We start from the raw sequence: 17,833 nt of genomic DNA, 5'->3' as shown, positions 1-17,833 counted from the left end.
GTTTTAAGTGGGGCTGTTATATATGGACTCGACTGTACTAGATACCGTGAAGAGACTACTAGATACTAGGTAGGGCTGCCAACATGCAAAATTTTGGTAACTAGATAGTGGCACCTAATTTCAGAATCTGCAGCATTTTTTTTTTCTTTCAGCTGAACCTGAATCAACCGAGCCTGAATCAGCCGAGCCAGACAAGGACCAGGAAATGAACAGGAGCAGTGATTCAGAAAAGAACTCGAGATGTAGTGACTCACGCCACATAGGTTCCTTCGGAGCGAATGGAATGGTAATTAGACTATTTTGCTGAGCTGTGTTGTTTTCGCAGCACTGCCATTTGTGGCTGAGCAAAGCCACAGATAATCTGGTCCTATGTGGGTAAAAACTCTTTGCACATATGTGCCTTAACAAAGGCACCTATGTCCAATAGAGACAAATAACAATGAAGATTTCTGGAAAGACGTAAGCAATAATTGGGAGATACTAATAAACAGTTGGCATCTACTCAGTGATAAACACCAAAGCAGCATGTTCCAGCATCGCCGGTTTACCCATTTTCGCAGAGTGTTGGTATTTGCCAGTAATGTTAGGTGTTGTGATGCATGATTTTGCGTGGAGGAATAGACTCCAAGCAAAAGAGCCTACTTAAATGAATTTTTGTGGTTTCTTTTTCAAGTTCATAGATTTCTAAGAATCTAACGGATTTTTTTTATGCTAGAGATTTTAGCTATGTTGTCAAATTTTCATTTGTCTGTCTGTACACTGAATTCCTTTGTACGCACAGTAGGTGAATAGAGTGCTATAAGACAATAGTATTTTAAAGGCTTTTCTAATTTCATAAATGTCTTTGCATTACGATGTTACGGTATGGAATGCATATTTCACTTATGGGTAACTGTGCAGTTTTAGCTTCTTTGCAGGCTAGTTTTTCGTCCTGCTCTTTATGACCAGCTTGATAAGCACTTGGATACAGTAGGGATTGTATGTTTTAAGTGCAAAGCATTTCTTAGCGAACCATAGGCACTCTGATCATTTCTATCTATACGCCTACGTCTTGACACTCTTGGAGTCTTCTCCTTAATTTGTTACCTACTTAGGTTAGCTTAAGAGGACATGAATCTGTGTCAAACATAGTTTTCAGGTCATCACATCAAAAATTTGGCAGATCCCATGTACAGTGGGAATCAGTGTTGTGCAAAGCATGGGGAGGGAAGGTGACTGTGGTGTAATCTTTTTATTGAGAGACCTGTTATGAGATTATCCTAAAACTATGAACACATATTGTATGCCCAGACATATGTTGGACACTCGCATGTGTTTTATATAACCATGTTTTAAAGTTGCATGACGATGTCAACAGCAACATGGGTATCATCACCAGCTGAAGCAGTAACCTGATATGAAGTGTTTGTGTTGGAGACGATTCTGAAGTTGGTCTACGCAGCTCTATTCAAGGCTACAATCTTCTACTTATCAGTAACAACGCTACATATTAGTAACCTGATATGTAGTGTTTGTGTTGGAGAGGATTGTAGCCTTGAATAGAGCTGCATAGACCAACTTCAGTGACGGTGCTTAACTACAGTTGACGCTAACCAAATGTGATGCCTGTATCGGAGTACATAGTATATATAAAATTGGATAGCCAGCACTGCAATCACGACGTTTCAGCAACGTTGCACCTGCATTTGGTCTGTTTCCAAAGCAGTTCTGAGCCCTGGCTTGACTCTATGGTAGACTACTTTCCTGCCACGTACATCATGAAATCACTTTCACCAGTAGCATGTGCTACATACCTGAATACCGCAGCTTACGGTATTCGAGTGTGAACTGTAGGTAAGTCTATCTGGGTGGACTCGGACGAAAATCTTAATTGAACAGCGTGAAGGAGCCCATGTTGCAGAAAATGCGGTTCTATCATCTGTTGCGCTGTCAGTGATATAAATATTCGGATCGAAACAAAGAGGAAAAAAATTAAGCCATTTTCACATTAGGGGTGTCGCGTAATAAAGACTCGGGCCTTAGTTGAAGCACTCCATGTTTATTCTAGAGCTTGTGCATAATCTCTTCCTTTTTCCCTTCTATGCTCTTCCATGTTCCCCTAATCTGCTATCATCAGCAAGATATTCCACTGAAAGCACTGGAAGAAGTCTGCCCAAGTAGCACTGAAAGAAGCTGCTCAACTTTCTTAGTAGCGGACGCGTGCTGTCGTCAAGCACTAGCAACATGTCATCTTAGCCAAGGTAGATTACTGCCAGCCGAGGTAGACGCATGGCTCTGCTGTGAGACACTCACAATTTGCACCCGCTGTAAATCAGGTACTCTTTCATTGATAACGTGCCGTCTGAAGTGTTGGCTTCTTGCGCGACAAGCAAGACTTGAAACGGAGACAGTGGTAGCAGTTTATAGGGCTTGCTGTCACAACACGAGAGGTCCGCCGCTGACAACCGCATGGGCTTCTCAGATCATTGTAGCAAAGCCCACGGCGTTGCACCTGAATGACCGTCTCCATGCGTTTTTGGGCTGCGTGCTCCTCGTTGACGTATGATTTTACTGCAGGGTCATACTCCTTCAATAGTTCTGACTCTTGCTGTAAGCTGTTCAATTGGGCTTGCAGACGGCACTCGGCCAATATTCGATTATCCCTGCCTCTGTCTATTCCGGGATCTTATAAAGGGCCACTCACCAGGCCTCATAACAAATTTCAGTTATACCGTGGAAGTTTTTGTGTCCTCGGCGAAAAGTGTTATGGCACAAAAATTCTTTAAATCGTATCTTTACGAGCTGAGAAGATTGTTTTTATTTTATTTTTTGAAGCAGCGCAAAACGCTGATGAGAGGAGGCGAGCTCAAAACCCTTGCCGCTTGCCCCACGTACCTTCTCGAGCAAAATATTTTCTCTACCCTCTCCGGCATCCAACCAAGAGATGAGGTGCGTATGACGTGCCTGACAAGCCCAACCCCCGAGAATGCGAGCGGCGTTATTTTGTTGGCCAGCATTATTTTGTGGTCTACTGCCTATTTCTGCGGGATGGTTTAGAAACGCTGGCTTAGACGCGGTAGAATAGATAAGCGTAATGAGTGACGAACGCATCGGAGCATAACTTTCGCTTCCATGGCTGTCATCTGGTCGATGCAGGGGCCGCGGGGACATGGAACGCATGCGAAACGCCGGCACATTAGCCCCGCATCTCGTTAAAATTCACGGGAAAAATATAGAAAGTAGGCGCACATTCTCTTATTGCGTCTCATTATTTATCTCAAGTTTTATTCATGTATTCAAGCAACATATTGCATAAACTACTTATGTCATGTTAAATCATTTTCGCCATTCACATGCTACTGTTGGCCACGTCAGAGCACTGTCGTCTACGCTGAGGACCAACGTCACTGCACCGCCATGTACGTAGGGCAATTCATACGTGCACGTCATGCCCTCATTCTCTGAGCGCGTGCCTGCGAAAGGAATGAAGAGCAACGTCATCTTGAAATTTGACCCATTTCCGCAGCACGTAGCGTTGCAAAGTTTGGCAGATGTGATCGTAAACATTGCGCTTGTAAGCTCAAAATTGTAAAAACCTGGTGAGTGGCTCTTTAACATCGGTGGCATCTGCTATAGCGTCCGTCTAACTCGATGCCCTCTTCAGATGACTGAAGTTTGGGGCGAGCCTCATCTCTTCCCTCGATAGATGACGACTTCATCAACGTCGAGACGCCGCACCACAAAAGCATCACTGTCAGAATGGGAAGTCGTGCTGCACTGCAGGAATAGAGTGCTAGTCGGTGAACTTTCTGGTAATTCTATTGTCCCCTGAATGGTCCATTCACACTTGGTTTCGACAGCCATCAGATCGCAAGACAAAGAATCTATCCAACCAGCTGCTAACTTCCAGTAGACGTCGGACCCGAGTAACACGCTTATTTCCTGTGGGTGCCATGTGTCGGCATGAAAGTTGTCCGCAATGTCATAGTGATGTAGTAAACAGCAACATATTTAGAAAATATAAAAGCTCTGTTTGCATAGATTAACAGTCATCTCCCTAAAAGTCCCAGGTGTCGAAACTACTCATTCGGTCCGAAATCGAATGCGAATGTGTTTTAGGAACTCATTCATCCAAAAATGTCATTTTCATCAAATGGCATTACTTCCCCAGTGTGACAGCAATCAAATGACGTTATATTGGCCTTGTGACAGGGGTATTATGCCGAGCGAGGACGACAGCACACTGCAGCCCAGCCACCTCGAGTGCTTCCCCCTTGATGAAAATCGCTGCTTCAGCTTGAATCAAAGCCTGTTCTTCTGCACGGCAGTCAAGCATACTACCACTGCGCCAGATCAGTGCTTCCAACTGCTGCTGACAAAGACCCTATACAGGCATAACATCAGGACAACAGCTGTGGTTGCAGCATTGGCTATCTGTTGTTAGATCACTTTAATGCACGACATATGCCCACATCTGTTGGCATGTGCAGCTACTTTGGATATCTTCGCACCAAGCACATACTTTCTCAGTATATGCATGCCCCCTCAGCCCTGATGTAAGTTCTAATGCCACATAGTTGACTGTGAGCTGCCCTTTACAGATGGTGTGCTAGACCAAATCAAATCAAATCAAATCAAACTTTATTTCAGGAATGCATACATTTACATGAATAAAATTCTACAGTACAGAGGAGGTCCCGAAGTTAGAAAACTGTCGGGGGGACCTCCGTTAGAGAATAAGTCAAGTGCGATAACAATGCAGCAAGCAGTGAAAAACACTTCGTACGAATTAAGCAAAGAATGGTTAAAATTTCATAACAACAAGGCAAGAAAAGTTCTGTATAACAGCAAGTGGTATAGTGAGTAAAAGAAATACTAAAATTAGGAGTAAGGCACGACGGCAGAGTTTAGAAAACACGTTTTGTGATTAGGTACTCTTTAAACATTTTGCGAAACGAATAGAATGTGGGACATAATTTTATTTCAAGTGGTATGTTGTTCCATACGGATACACCTGTAAATTTAAGAGTTAGTTTTCCATAATTGCTACGCACTTTAGGGAGAAGGAAATTGTGACAGGCTGAAAACCTGGTATTATTAGTATTGACAAGATTTTGTGTGGAAACACATAGACCTGAAACACATAGACCATGATAAATGAGGCCGTACATCAATATAGCTAACTTTAGAGTGAATAAAAGATTAATTGGAAGCACGGAAAAATAAATAAAGAGTGGCGTAGAAGGCGATTGAAATGGAGCGAAGGCGATCAGACGTAGTGCCCGTTTCTGAAGATGTAGAAGGGGCTCCAGGTGACTGGCATATGTATTACCCCAGGATGAAAGGCAATAGGAAAGATGGCTATGAATATATGCATAGTATAATGATAAAATAATGCGTGACTGAAAATAAGGGCGGGCTTTAATGAGAACATGAATGCCAAAAGAAGCTTTTTTTATTATTGAGAGTACATGATAGTTATATTTCAAATGCTTGTCTAGTATTACGCCTAAGAACTTCACATGATCCGAAACGGAAATAATATGGTTGTTAAGAGATACGGAAACTGGTGAGGGAAATGTGTTCTCTGCGGATGAAAACACCACAAATGTAGTTTTAGAGGGATTCATATAAAGATATTGTTAACACATCATTGATAAATATTACAGAGATCGGAGTTTAAGCTACTTTCAAGTTCAGCAGTTGTTTTCTGGGATGTAAAAATAGTAGTGTCATTGGCGTAAAGAAGACAGTTAGTATGGTTAAGGGAACTAGGTAGGTCGTTAATAAAAAGTAGGAATAGAAGGGGGCCTAAGATTGAACCTTGAGGGACGCCCATGGTAACTGGCTTAGCAGATGACGCAATGTTATTGACATAAACTACCTGTGAGCGATTTGTTAAGTAATTGCGAATGAACTGCAAAGCGGGACCCACAATTCCGAAAGATTCAAGTTTACACAGAAGAATCCGGTGGTTAATTGTGTCGAAAGCCTTCGTGAGGTCAATAAAAACTGCCCCAGTAAGTAATCCATCGTCTATGGCTTGTTTAATTCGGTCAGTAAAGCTGAGCAAGGCGACCTCTGTCGAGTAGCCAGGTCGAAAACCAAATTGGTGGGGAGAGAGTAGGTTAAATTTAAGCAGATAGCACATCAAACGCAAGTAAAAAAGCTTTTCGATTACTTTGCTAAAGAAAGGAAGTACACAAATCGGACGGTAATTATTAGTTGACAAACGATCGCCCTTTTTGAAAACAGGTGTTATCTTTCCTACCTTTAAAGCATCAGAAAATGCACCTGCTTTGAACTATTTGTTAATTATTTCAGCTAAAATAGGAGACAGATCACGTGCCACGAGCTTTATCTTAGACGGGTGAATGGAATCTAAGCCTGGCCCTTTGGTTTTAAGAGATGACATGATTTGAAAGACTTCGTCTGCAGATGTAGGACGTAAGTAAAAAGACTGAGGTGAACGAGATAGAATGGGAAAATGAAGGTCAACTAGTGGATCGGGGGAATTTGATGCGAAAGTATCACTGAAAGCATTAGCGAGTGGCTCGGTAAGGGAACGTCCATCAACCGTTATTTTTGATAAGCATGTGGTCTCGCTGCTGTTCAAGAATTTTTTTATCAACTGCCAGTTTTTCCTGGTATCATTACCGTTCTTATCTATTTGTTTTTCATAATACTCGCATTTGGCCCTCTTGAGCAGCATTGAAAGTAGATTTGAATATCTTTTTAAGCGCGTTTTTAGAGAGCTGTTTGAAGGCTGAGATTTTAGTTTTTTTCACATGTTTTCCTTTTTAGATATGGAATGCAAGAGACCAGGAGTTATCCATGGGTTTCTAGGCGTGCGAAACCAATGTATGACGGTACTTGTGGTTGTGCATTCTGCAATGAATGCGCTTATTTTTGTCGAAAATTTATTAAACGCTTCCTCGCCATATTCTTCTTGTGCAACAAAGTCCCAGTCAGCATTACGCACTATCTCAACAAATTCCGCTGAGTTGAATACTGTCTTGGTATTATACTTATTTTTTATGGGAATACAGGCATCAAGACAGAAAAATACAGGATAGTGGTCGGTGAATAAATAGTCAATAACCCCGGACTTCGAATCAGCAAAGATATTCGTCAGTACATGGTCGATTAATGTGTTAGACCCATTCATATCGCATCTAGTCGGGGAGTGAATCAGAGATTGTAGGCCAAAACTAAGAAAACAGCGAACATATTCCAAGCAAACTGGAGTGTTAGTATCAAGGATATTTATGTTTAGGTCACCGCAAATAATAATGTTTTTGTTTTCCAGGGTTAGAGTAGCAAGGATTCTTTCAAGCTGCATGCAAAACTCGGAATTCGAGGATGAGGGAGAACGGTAGATGGATGCAATGACTGTATGACGATTGTTCAATGGCAGAGCAGAAGATTCTACTTCAAGCCAAACAGACTCACAATTAATGTTGTCAAAAAACAGATCCTGACGGCGTTTGTATGGTATTGATGAAGTTATTAGGACTGCAGATCCGCCACCACGATTTGTGACACGCTGACAATATTCGGATTCATAGCCTGGCAAAGCATACAGATGCCCTTCGTCTGCCGACAGCCACGTTTCTGATAGGCAAATTACGGAAAATGAGTGTTCGACAATGGAAAGGAAGGCTACAAGGTCGTCATAGTGCCCTCGAAGGCTACGAGTGTTAAAATGCACGAGCGAGAATGCGGGTGTTTGCTCAAGAAGATGTTTTGCTTCAGTGCAAGAGAGCATATTAGAAGCCATAATGAAACCAAAAGTGTTCCTTATTCAGTCGGCATGCCTATGATATGATTGTTAGGTCATCCGTGTCAGTGATGCGGTGCACTTTACTGTTGTCGGTTTTCCTGGCCTTGATAATACCGTTGTCTGTCCATAGGTACTTCCAGTTTTTTTCTTTCTTTAGGGTCAGAGCCTGCGCGAACAGTCGTTTTTTTTCTGGAGTGAGGTGGTCGTTGATAAAAATGAGCTCGTCTTTTTGAGATTGAAATCCAATGTTGGAAGTGTTTAAACGTGCCTTCCGTGCTTTTTCACAGAATTCGGCCCTCTTGGCTCTCGTACAGAATCGAGCAATTATGTGTGGTATTCCTTTCTTGACAGGGACACGATGAACGATGTCAATGTCCGCTGCCGCGAAAGGGCATTTTGCTTTGTTCCCGATTTCCTGCACGATCTGAAGGCAGTTCTCATCCTTTCGGACGGGCACACCTCTTATTTCAACGTTGTTAGAGCGTGAATACTGTTCAAGTTCGCTTACGCGTTTAGCCAACTCCTTGTTTTTAACCTTCAGGGACTTGTTTTCTTTGATCAAATTTTCGTTTTCCTTCTTCGCGCCTTCACAGATCTCATTCAGTAACTTCATACTTTCGCGCATCTCGGCCATTTCAACTCGAAACACTTCGATTTTTTTCGCCAGCTCAGCGTTCGTCGGCATGTCTAAGGACTATCAAAAACAACCTGAGGGCAGCAGTGTTTACGGCAAAAGAAGCTAGTTCAACAAAACGCTAGTTCCATTCACCAACCTGGGTAGGAAGAACGGGGTGAGTGGAGCGCACACAAGCCGCAAACACTGCTGCCACACAGACGTGCCTGGTAATCGCACGTTATGGCTCAGTTGGCACAAAACATTTCTCGTGTCTGTTCTGTGCTTTTGGTGGGACTGTTTTGGCCATGCCTTCCAGACCTGACCTTTCTTTTTCTTTCACGCCCCCTTTCTATACTGTGCTGGGCTACACTTTGCTCTGCTAGCGTGCCTGGATAGCCAAGTAGTCATCCATAGGCCGACAACTTGGACTAAAACTCGTCAAACTATTATTCACATGGACTCGCCCAGATTCATGGCTTAAGCTGAGTGTAAGTGAGTTCGCTGACGTATGGTTATGATGCTTGTTGTATGATTGTGGGCACATGGGTTGTAGTTATCCACCTTGTCAAGAAACTTTTTGACCAAGAATTTCTCTCTTTCTGTCCATATTTTTTGCTCTCTCGGTGCTCGTTCTCTCCCCGATCAGGGTTATTGCATCCCATGCCGGACAAATTTACACACTTTTTTTTTTTTTTTAGGGATGCAGAAGAAAGAATGAAAACAGTGCATGGCCGTTCACAATGATGATGATGATTTCTATTCGCAACTAACACTGCTTCTACAAGCTTAAGCACCTTCCCTGGTGAAAATGATCATGTCTACATCCACCCCTGTAGAAGTGAAAGAAAACTTGTATGAATTACTCACATGGATTATTCATCTTTACGGCTGACTAAAAGCTATCTTGCTAACCAGAGACGAGTTGTTCAGATAATCGATTCTTTCTCTTCTCCAAAAATCACTGATACAGGCGTTTCCCAGGGATCAGTCCGAGGACCTTCCTTATTTTGTTTTTCACTTATAAAGGATGGATATCTTTATTTGGAACACATTTTCTTGATGCTGATGATACAGTCGAACCCCTGTGTAATAGGCACTGATATAAAAAACAAATGGGTATAAGAGACATCAGTGCACACCTACCAGCTCTCCCGTATAGCTCAGGAACCTACCGAATATCAACCAAATCTCCCGATTGTATGAATGGTATCTGGAATCTCCAGAAAAGTGGCCACCGCAGCTGAGACTTTCTTCTTAATCAAGCGTGTACGTCGGGTTTTCCTGCTGTGACACTTGCAATGCTGCGGAACAGCACTCGCCACTACATTTCTAGTTCATTGTAACCATATCGTAGAGTGCCGCTAAGTATATTCTAGCCACTATAATACCGTACGTCTGAGTGAAGGGTGGTGGCGACGAGATGCGCTCGTCACCGTACCAAAAGGTGGCGCCAAAAAGAAGCACTTGCAAGTGTTTCTGGACTCAAACACAACGAAGTTTCCATACTTCGTGACTGTGTGGAAAGGTGATAAGTACAGATTGTGTCTCTTCATGAAACCATAAGAATTTTGTTCGTGCTGCAGAAGGGCAGGGCAATATTGGGATTTTTTTTTTTTTCGAAAAAAACCTGCGCAGACAGTGCAATTTGCGCAGAATGCCTACCGTATATATTCACGGGGTTTCTTGCAGAATTCGCCGCTAAGTGTGCCATCACAAAGGACCGCCGTTTTGGAAAATGTCCCCAAAGTGTGAGTATGTGAAGCGGTACGGGTACAAACGAATGAGAACAACCGCCATCGTCGAAGAAATGGCTGCAGATGCCAAAAACACAGTGGTGAAAGCTCTCAGATGCCGTGCTTTCGCAATCGCAGTGGATGGAAGCAATAACAGCGGGTTTCAAATGTCTTATTCTTAGTAATTCCCAATGTCGAGACTTGAGCATTTCTAGTTTTTCTTATGTTATTTTTGTAAATGCAAACAACTCAATGTTTTTGACTAATCGTCATCTACTTTTACCTAAAGTTAGCACAAACGATGGACAAATTATGGCTAGATTTTTGTGTGTAGCACTTTGGAACACGCAACGTTTTGATTTAAAATTATGCAGAATGCATTCATCTTGCCGACGTCTTCAAATTCATTTGCTAAGTGGTTTGTCTGTGTAATGTGTTTCTTTGACTCTGTTGTTTCAAACAACTTGTTCTTGATCCTCGCATCACTTTTTATGCACAATTTTCGTATACTTTTCCGCCATTTCGCCACTGTTAGCTTACCAATGACTACTCAACTGTTTACTTTGTTAGGAGGTACCCCCCAACAGGTTTTACTTTGGGACCTCCTATTGTTGAATCACCATGCAAAAGAAAATGTGTATAGAGAAAGGCTTATGATGAAACTTCAGGTTCAACACAGAGTACACAGGGCTGAATTAACGAAATCCACCAAGAGCAGTTAGATAGTTGTGATTCATAAAATTTCACTCAACATCGAAGAACAATGGCAACACAGGCATTATGCTCTAAGTCAGGTGTAATACTGTATAAAGGTTTACAGAGGTGCGAGTGGGTTTGTATTTCACAACTGCTTCGTGAATGAATTTTACTGTTTGCAGTTATACTTACAGTCTTTATTTAGTAATGTATTTTTTGAAGCTTGCACACCAGCTCTTTTTTCTCTGCTCCCTAATTATAGCAGGTGACAGCATTTCAACTCTAATGTGCACATGTCCGTGCACACGCCACAGGTCTATGCAGGCAACAACTACTGGATTGACAGACAGGAGTGGAGCAAGCTTTTCAGTGCTCCCACAGACGCCAGGTTTTGCAAGCTTGCCGCTTTGCTATTTTGGACCCCTGAAGAACTGCGGGAGCGCAGTGTGACTGGCGCTCCTTCCAACCGTTCTCTGTCGTCTGGAAAGTTCTATCCAAGGCAGCCACTGAGCCCGGAAAAGCTCGCTACTGTGAAAGGTACAACTTTTCTTCGTGGAAACGTATGCAGCACCCGTTCAGACGTACACAGCATTATTCAGAAGACTGGCATGGAAATTGAGCAGTACGAACCTCATTCTGCTTGCACGCTGCAAGCCCACATATAATGTAGTCACAAGGCCACATACTTCTTAGATCTCGCTTTCTCTTAATTTTAGCATTGCATTGCAGGCTAAATGGTTCGCCGCCTTGGCTTAACAGCAACAGATGCAAACGATCGGCATCATCACCTCTCTTTGTTGTTTTTCTTTTTTTTTGGCAGCAGAGTTGTTTAAAGCTGTGGTAAATCCTTAGGGATCTGTTGTCTCTGCTTTCTGGCCCAGTTGCAAGAGTGAAGCCTGACGAGAGGGAGATCCTGGGTGAAATGGAAACCCAGTTTAGAAAGCAGATTTGGCTATGTTAGTTGACAACTTTTCTCGACAGCACTGTAGAAGCTACAGCACCGAAGCACATGCTTGCCACCGCGTCAAGAAATAGCACTTCAGTTTACCCATAAGTTTATTAGGTATTTGTCTTGCTGAAATGAGTGCTGCTTCATTTATTATGACATTAGAAGAGTTTCGGGCAGTCTTAGGTACGGCCGCCTTTGCAAAAAGGCCTTCTTTTTTTTTATTTCTTTGACAGAACCACTTTTTCAGCACAGCTGTTTTCTAAAATAAACGTGGTGTCCATGATTTAGTGTCAGTGTGCGGCCGCAAATAGGTTGTTTAATTTGCCATGAAAATGATGTCCAGCGCCTGTAGCAAATGTCACATGACGATTTGCTAGGAGAGCTGTGACGACTTGGCAGTTAAATTAGTGAGTGTACCTTCTTTCTCCTCTTCACTACACTTGTAATGAAATGCTAAAATGTCGACTGAACTAATAAAATGTTTCTCCCGTTCACATTATTTGTATATATATTATTTTCTTAGCGTGTTGATAGTGCGATTCATCAAAATCGAAATCAGCTGCAAGTGGCCAGACATTAGGACTTACATGTAACCGTGCAGGTGCTTAGTTCATGATTCAGCCAAAATCTATGCTTCACGGTGAGTTTGAAGACAGTGCAGTGAGATTTGCAACAAGATGTCATCATGTGCTGCATGTGATTTGCTTAACAATCTCCCTTTTCTGTGTCTAGCGGAGGCATTTGGAGAAAACGAGTTTCACTGATCTTGCAGGCCTCTTTCGATACTATGCGGGCAAGGATCCTCTGGCACAGGAAAGACATAAAGCTGTGCGGAAGCGCCTGTCGGCCTCACTCTGCAATATTCGCCGTGAGTGATCTTACTGCATTTATAGCACACCTCCACTTACGTTTTATTTTATTTTGCGTATACATTTCGTAGACGCTCAATAGGATTAGCAACAACCATTAGAGTCTCAGTCTCTTATCCATTTCGAACATGAGCCCTTCATGGGGCCTGTCTGCAAAAGCCAATTAGCCATGAAACAGGTTTTATGAGAGTTTCACAGATGCAGGAAAGCTTCTTTTGGAAGAGTTCTGATTGTGGGACTCACTCGGTAGTTTCAACGTGGGAAGACCCTTTAGCAGCAGTGCCAACTTTGATAGTGCCTGTTTTATTGCACCAAAAATGTGCAGATCATTCTCTTGTTTGAAATGTATACGTGCGTGTGTCGTAACCATTATTCTATCAAAATCTTCAATAAACTGTCTTTCAGTGATGAGGTTGTAGTGCAACATGAATATTAGGATTAGGTGATGCTGTCGGAATAGCGCACACAAGCACGCAGCCTCTTAATCATTCACATCAAATGTTTTTCATATGCATCAAATCATATTATGTCAAATGTTTTTTGTATGTGATACAGTCCTAGTAACATTGTATTGTATAGTTATGTATTGTTATGAAATGTTTATAACAGCATTATGTAATGAGAATGAAACAAATTAAGGAAGCTTCGCATGCCAAGCAGCCTGAAGCAAGTGCGTAACGTCAGAATAGTCAATTGAGCAAGTTGGTGGGCTTCCATCTTGAATAAATTGCGAAAAAAAAAAACGAGGACAAGCAGAGGAAAGACAAACAAGCTGCCTGGCATTTCTCAGATCGTCCTCATTTCATTTCACTTTGTTTCTTTGTGCAAGGTAGAAAGGTAGACCTTCTTTTTTCCTATTTGGATCTTTGTTTCTTTCTTTTCTTGTTTACTAACTTTTTCTTTTTTTTTTCCTCTTTAGTCCTATTTGTTCCTGTTTTTGTTCCTAAAAAAGTGCGTGCTTTGGCTTCATAGTCTTGGCTGTGCTGGCACAGAAAGTTGTTGCGAGGTATAACGTTGAAACATGGATGGCCAGCACACACAGGGGCGCGCTTATCACGGTGTCCAATTCGTATGCATGTCCACTTGGGCGGAGCACATTCAGTTACCGTATTTACTTGATTCTACCGCGCCCTCGATTGTAACGCGCACCCGATTTCCACCGCGAAAAAAAAAACGTAAGACATCAATTGCAACGCGCACCCATTTTTCTCGCCGGCCCGCACGATCACACCACTCGAAAAAACTACTCCTTTCGGGAGCGTATTCTAATTAAATATGAGGTACGGGCGAAGCTTGTGCCCTTCTGACGTGTAACAGAGCTTTCCGTCACGGTAGTTTTACCGTGGACCGATGTCAGCACGCGAACTTGCTTCGCCCCCTTCTTCTCGACGGTTGTGGTGCCAGGCATGTCGAAGTAAAGAGGCGTCTGATGGGCATTCCCGATTTGCCCAAGCAGGTAGCCGTTGTTGCGCCGCAAGTTTAGGACGAACCTCTGAAAACTGTGAAGCTTTTCATCGTACTCCTCCGCAAAACTTCGCATATGCATGTTCCCCTTCGGAGGGAAAAGCCTTTCCTCTAAATAAAGTTAGTTAGCCAGCACCTGCTCGCTTTAAACTGGCTCTGCATTAGACCTTTTTTCAAGACTAACTGCATAGCCCGCACTTGGAGCAGTTCTGTCGTCACGGGCCGCTGTGCCGCTCGCTGCTCAAGCACATACTTGCCGAGCAGCTCTTTAATTTGCGGAAACCGACCCTGCTGTGGTCCACTGAAGCCTTTGCGTGAAGCTTTGCTGTCGAGAATCTTCTGCTTTTGTTTCCGCCGGTCCCGCACGCACGTTTCGGGAACTCCGAACGACCGCGATGCGGCCCGATTTCCGTCCGTTTCTGCACACGCCATGACTTTTCTTTTAAAAGCGGCATCGTGGTGCTATCGAGTTTTTGGAGTCGGCCCTTCCACGCCGTCGATGCTAATGCACTACTAGATGACGAACTCCTCAGCACACGTACGAAGTGCCGCACATGGGAAACACATAGGCAGAAATGGCCGACGCGCCATGCCGATGGCACGTAGGGGGCGGCCATTTTGGATTTGCCGATGGCAATAGATTAACCGTAATTTTTTTGTTTGTACTCGATTCTAACGCGCATGCAATTTATAAACTCTCTTAACCGGAAAAAAGGTGCGCGTTAGATTGGAGTAATTATGGTACGCAAAAAACTATGAGTCGTGACGTCATGGCGCTTTTGACCACGTCGAGGCACTGAAGGTTGCCAGCTCCTTCGCAGCATAAAAAGAAACTAAGTGGATACAACATACAGTAACAAGACTCTTAAACAAACCTAGATAAGTCTGATCGTTGTATGAATGTGTTGCGATATTTGAAGAGCGATTCAGGGAATTTGTACAGCCAGACGTTCCAGGTGCGTCAGTTGGGTGGCTGCACTAAACGTACCGTAATTCAGGGGCTAACGTGATTAAAGTTCGTGCACGGCCCACAAAAATATGGAAAAAGAGAGAGAGAAAAATTCATAGAAAATAGGAAGGCCGGCCAGTTTAGCTCTTTCTTCATGCTTGGCGCGTCAAGATTTCTTACCTGTTAACTATGCTTCCCTGCTGTGCAGCGCCAACTGTACTTTCCTCTGGGATGAGTAAACAAAGAAGAAGTGTATCTTTATCAGGTGTATGATGAAGCAGGAGCGCAAGTTGATAATTTACAATATGCTTAAACATAGCTGTGCTCTCGCAAATGGCACAGCGAACATTTCTCACAGCATAAGAACATCTTTTTTGGGGGAGTGGGGAGGGCAGTTGCTCGTAGGTACGCACCAAGAGAGCCGTGGCTGCTCTCATTGGATTTAAGGAGTTTGTGGCATTTTTTCACAATTTGATTGTTTTTGTGTTACCCAGCACATCCATGAGAGCTCTGCGCACTCAATTAGTTTGATATGATATACAAGCTAAGATGTGTAAATGCCTTTCTGTGTGCTCAGAAACACTTAGGTGGGCTGATGACAGGTGCCACATATACACTGATTCTCGAATGAAGTGAAAGAAAATGTAGATATATCAAGTAATGTTCAGTAAAAAAAGCTTCCATATGTACCTTAGTTCAATAATCGTATCAAGGGTTTTACGTCCCAGAGCCACAATATGATTGAGAGGCACCATAGTAGAAGAATTGAGGAAATATTGCCATCTGGTGTTCATTAACCCTTTAATACCTGAATCATGAAACTGCCTAGCAAAATGAAAATTGTTTTCATTTTCGAACGTCAAATAGCAATCTTTAAATGATTCTGCCACTAAGTTATCTAAAATGCAATTTTAATATGTACTTTTATGTACGTCGCAAATTCTCCATATGCCGTAGAAGTGAGGACCATGCAGCAGAAGAAGCATCGTAACATGTTGAGCCACGTCTTGAGTGCGTACACACAAGTAAACAAAGTTATTGAAGATAGAACTTAAGTCACATAGGCGAGAAAGAACGATTTGCATGCTTTCGTCGTCATCAGCTGCAAAACAATTGGTTCTGGCATAAAGTACCTTAGACGAGACTGGGCTAGATTTTTCATGCTGAAAGCTGCGTTCCTCGTGAGTACTTAACAGCAAGCATTAAAGGTGGCACACATTCCGTGGCTTGTTTTTTCGAAGTTTTTCTTTATGTCACGAACTTGCGACACTCGGCAGTAAATGGTTAAAGTGCACTGATATCGCATGGTACATAGGCCTCTAGGATTTCGCATTCGTCGCAATGCGACTGCCGCCGCTGGGATCAAACCCACAACCATTTGGCCAGCAACTGTCCACCGTAACTGTTACATTGCTGAGGCGGTCTGTACCTTAGTTTCAAGATTGGAGTTTACACATAATTGTGTTTTTGCTTTTCAGGCCACAAGGTCACAGACCTACCGCATTCATTGGCCACCAGGACAGATGAAGGAAGGCCCTGAATCTTCCGACGACTCACCAGAAGTGGTCACTCGCCACTCTTGGAGAAGGTAGCTTTGTGGGCAAAGTCTGTGCTCTTGAACAACAGCTGCAGTGACAGCAGATGTGTAGTTGTTCTGATGGTGCTGTACATTTTACCAATTGTGCCAAAACAGTTTACTGTCTTTGTTTTTATGTGCGCAGCACCGTTTTAATAAAATTCACACTGTGTGCCTTGTGTTTTAATCTTTATGCTGTAATGTGGTCTCTAATTATATTTAATAACTGCTCTTCACAGAAGATACTGCATTACTACAACATAAGCAGGGATGACACAGCAGTGGTAATTGAGCTGAAGCACTGCATTTACAACTGCCTGGGCCATGCTGTGCCAAAAGTATGATAGTGTACACTCCCTGAAACTGCACCATGCTGCTTTAAAATAGGAACCGAGAATTGTGGATTGGTTTTCTGTCCAGTTTACACCAGAATCTTACAGCTGTGTGAATAACTGATCCTACTTTGTCTGCGATTTGAAACCGAGCATTTCAAATAAAAACTTTGTCACAACGTTGAAGTTCACAGAAGTAAAGCCAAAAAAGATTTGAGCTGTGTATTGAAAGAACCTGTGCTCTGCAAAAGTACTGGCATCCAAACACTCTGATAGCAGCGATTACAATCATTGGTCATCGAAAAAACCGATCAGTGAGTAAAGCGCCTTGATATTTATACATCAATTATCGAATATTCAAGCCTTATCATTCTGGCCCCATTAGTTTTTGAATAAAATCTACTGTTCATCTACTAGGAGGTAAATCATTGTGGAACTTGTGTACATCAAGCTCCATCTACTGTTTGTGGTATGCACACAAGCTTATCAGAATAGCAAAATAATTCTGAGTGCTCCAAGGCATTCTGGTGCTGCCTGTACAGAGCATTGGTTACATGTGTAACTGGCCAGTCACATAAAAGTACAAAAAATATGTGCATGTGGCTGTAATAGCCCTCAAAAGTAGGCTGTCAGACACATGGTGTGAAATGGCGAGTGATCAGTCGTGCAATGTGGCTCAGTCAGTTTTTCCGCATACAACCCCTCTGTAATGCCCTACGGGCCCTGAGGGTATTTTAATAAATAAATAAATAAACTGTTTCAGACAAATAGTACAAATGAGTAAGTGTTGCGTTGGCTCCACCTACATGCAGATAGCCTGGTCGCACAAGACTTTCCAGTTTGGTCACTGTTGCCCGCTCAAAAGTGTTGCCGATGGGTATCATTCA

General features: G+C 42.8%; 1 protein-coding gene across 1 annotated transcript; it reads left to right on the top strand.

Moving 5' to 3' along the window:
* Positions 1-173: 173 nt before the first annotated feature.
* LOC142774835 (uncharacterized) lies at positions 174-16,801 on the top strand. Its single transcript, XM_075875970.1, has 4 exons — positions 174-286; positions 11,122-11,344; positions 12,529-12,624; positions 16,517-16,801. Exons 1-4 carry the CDS (start codon positions 206-208, stop codon positions 16,576-16,578), a joined length of 462 nt encoding a protein of 153 aa, XP_075732085.1. The 5' UTR covers positions 174-205; the 3' UTR covers positions 16,579-16,801.
* The last annotated feature ends 1,032 nt before the right edge of the window (positions 16,802-17,833 follow it).

The sequence above is a fragment of the Rhipicephalus microplus genome, chromosome 10, assembly GCF_043290135.1.
Source record: "Rhipicephalus microplus isolate Deutch F79 chromosome 10, USDA_Rmic, whole genome shotgun sequence".
Classification (NCBI taxonomy): domain Eukaryota; kingdom Metazoa; phylum Arthropoda; class Arachnida; order Ixodida; family Ixodidae; genus Rhipicephalus; species Rhipicephalus microplus.
This window is presented reverse-complemented; position numbering and strand designations above follow the sequence as displayed.

Excerpts from the sequence above, each read along its gene's own strand:
- LOC142774835 (XM_075875970.1), top strand. The coding sequence starts at position 206 with ATGAACAGGAGCAGTGATTCAGAAAAGAACTCGAGATGTAGTGACTCA. Across the intron at positions 11,345-12,528 it reads AAAGCTCGCTACTGTGAAAG|GCCTCTTTCGATACTATGCG; the intron begins GTACAACTTTTC and ends CTGATCTTGCAG. Across the intron at positions 12,625-16,516 it reads CTCACTCTGCAATATTCGCC|GCCACAAGGTCACAGACCTA; the intron begins GTGAGTGATCTT and ends TTTGCTTTTCAG.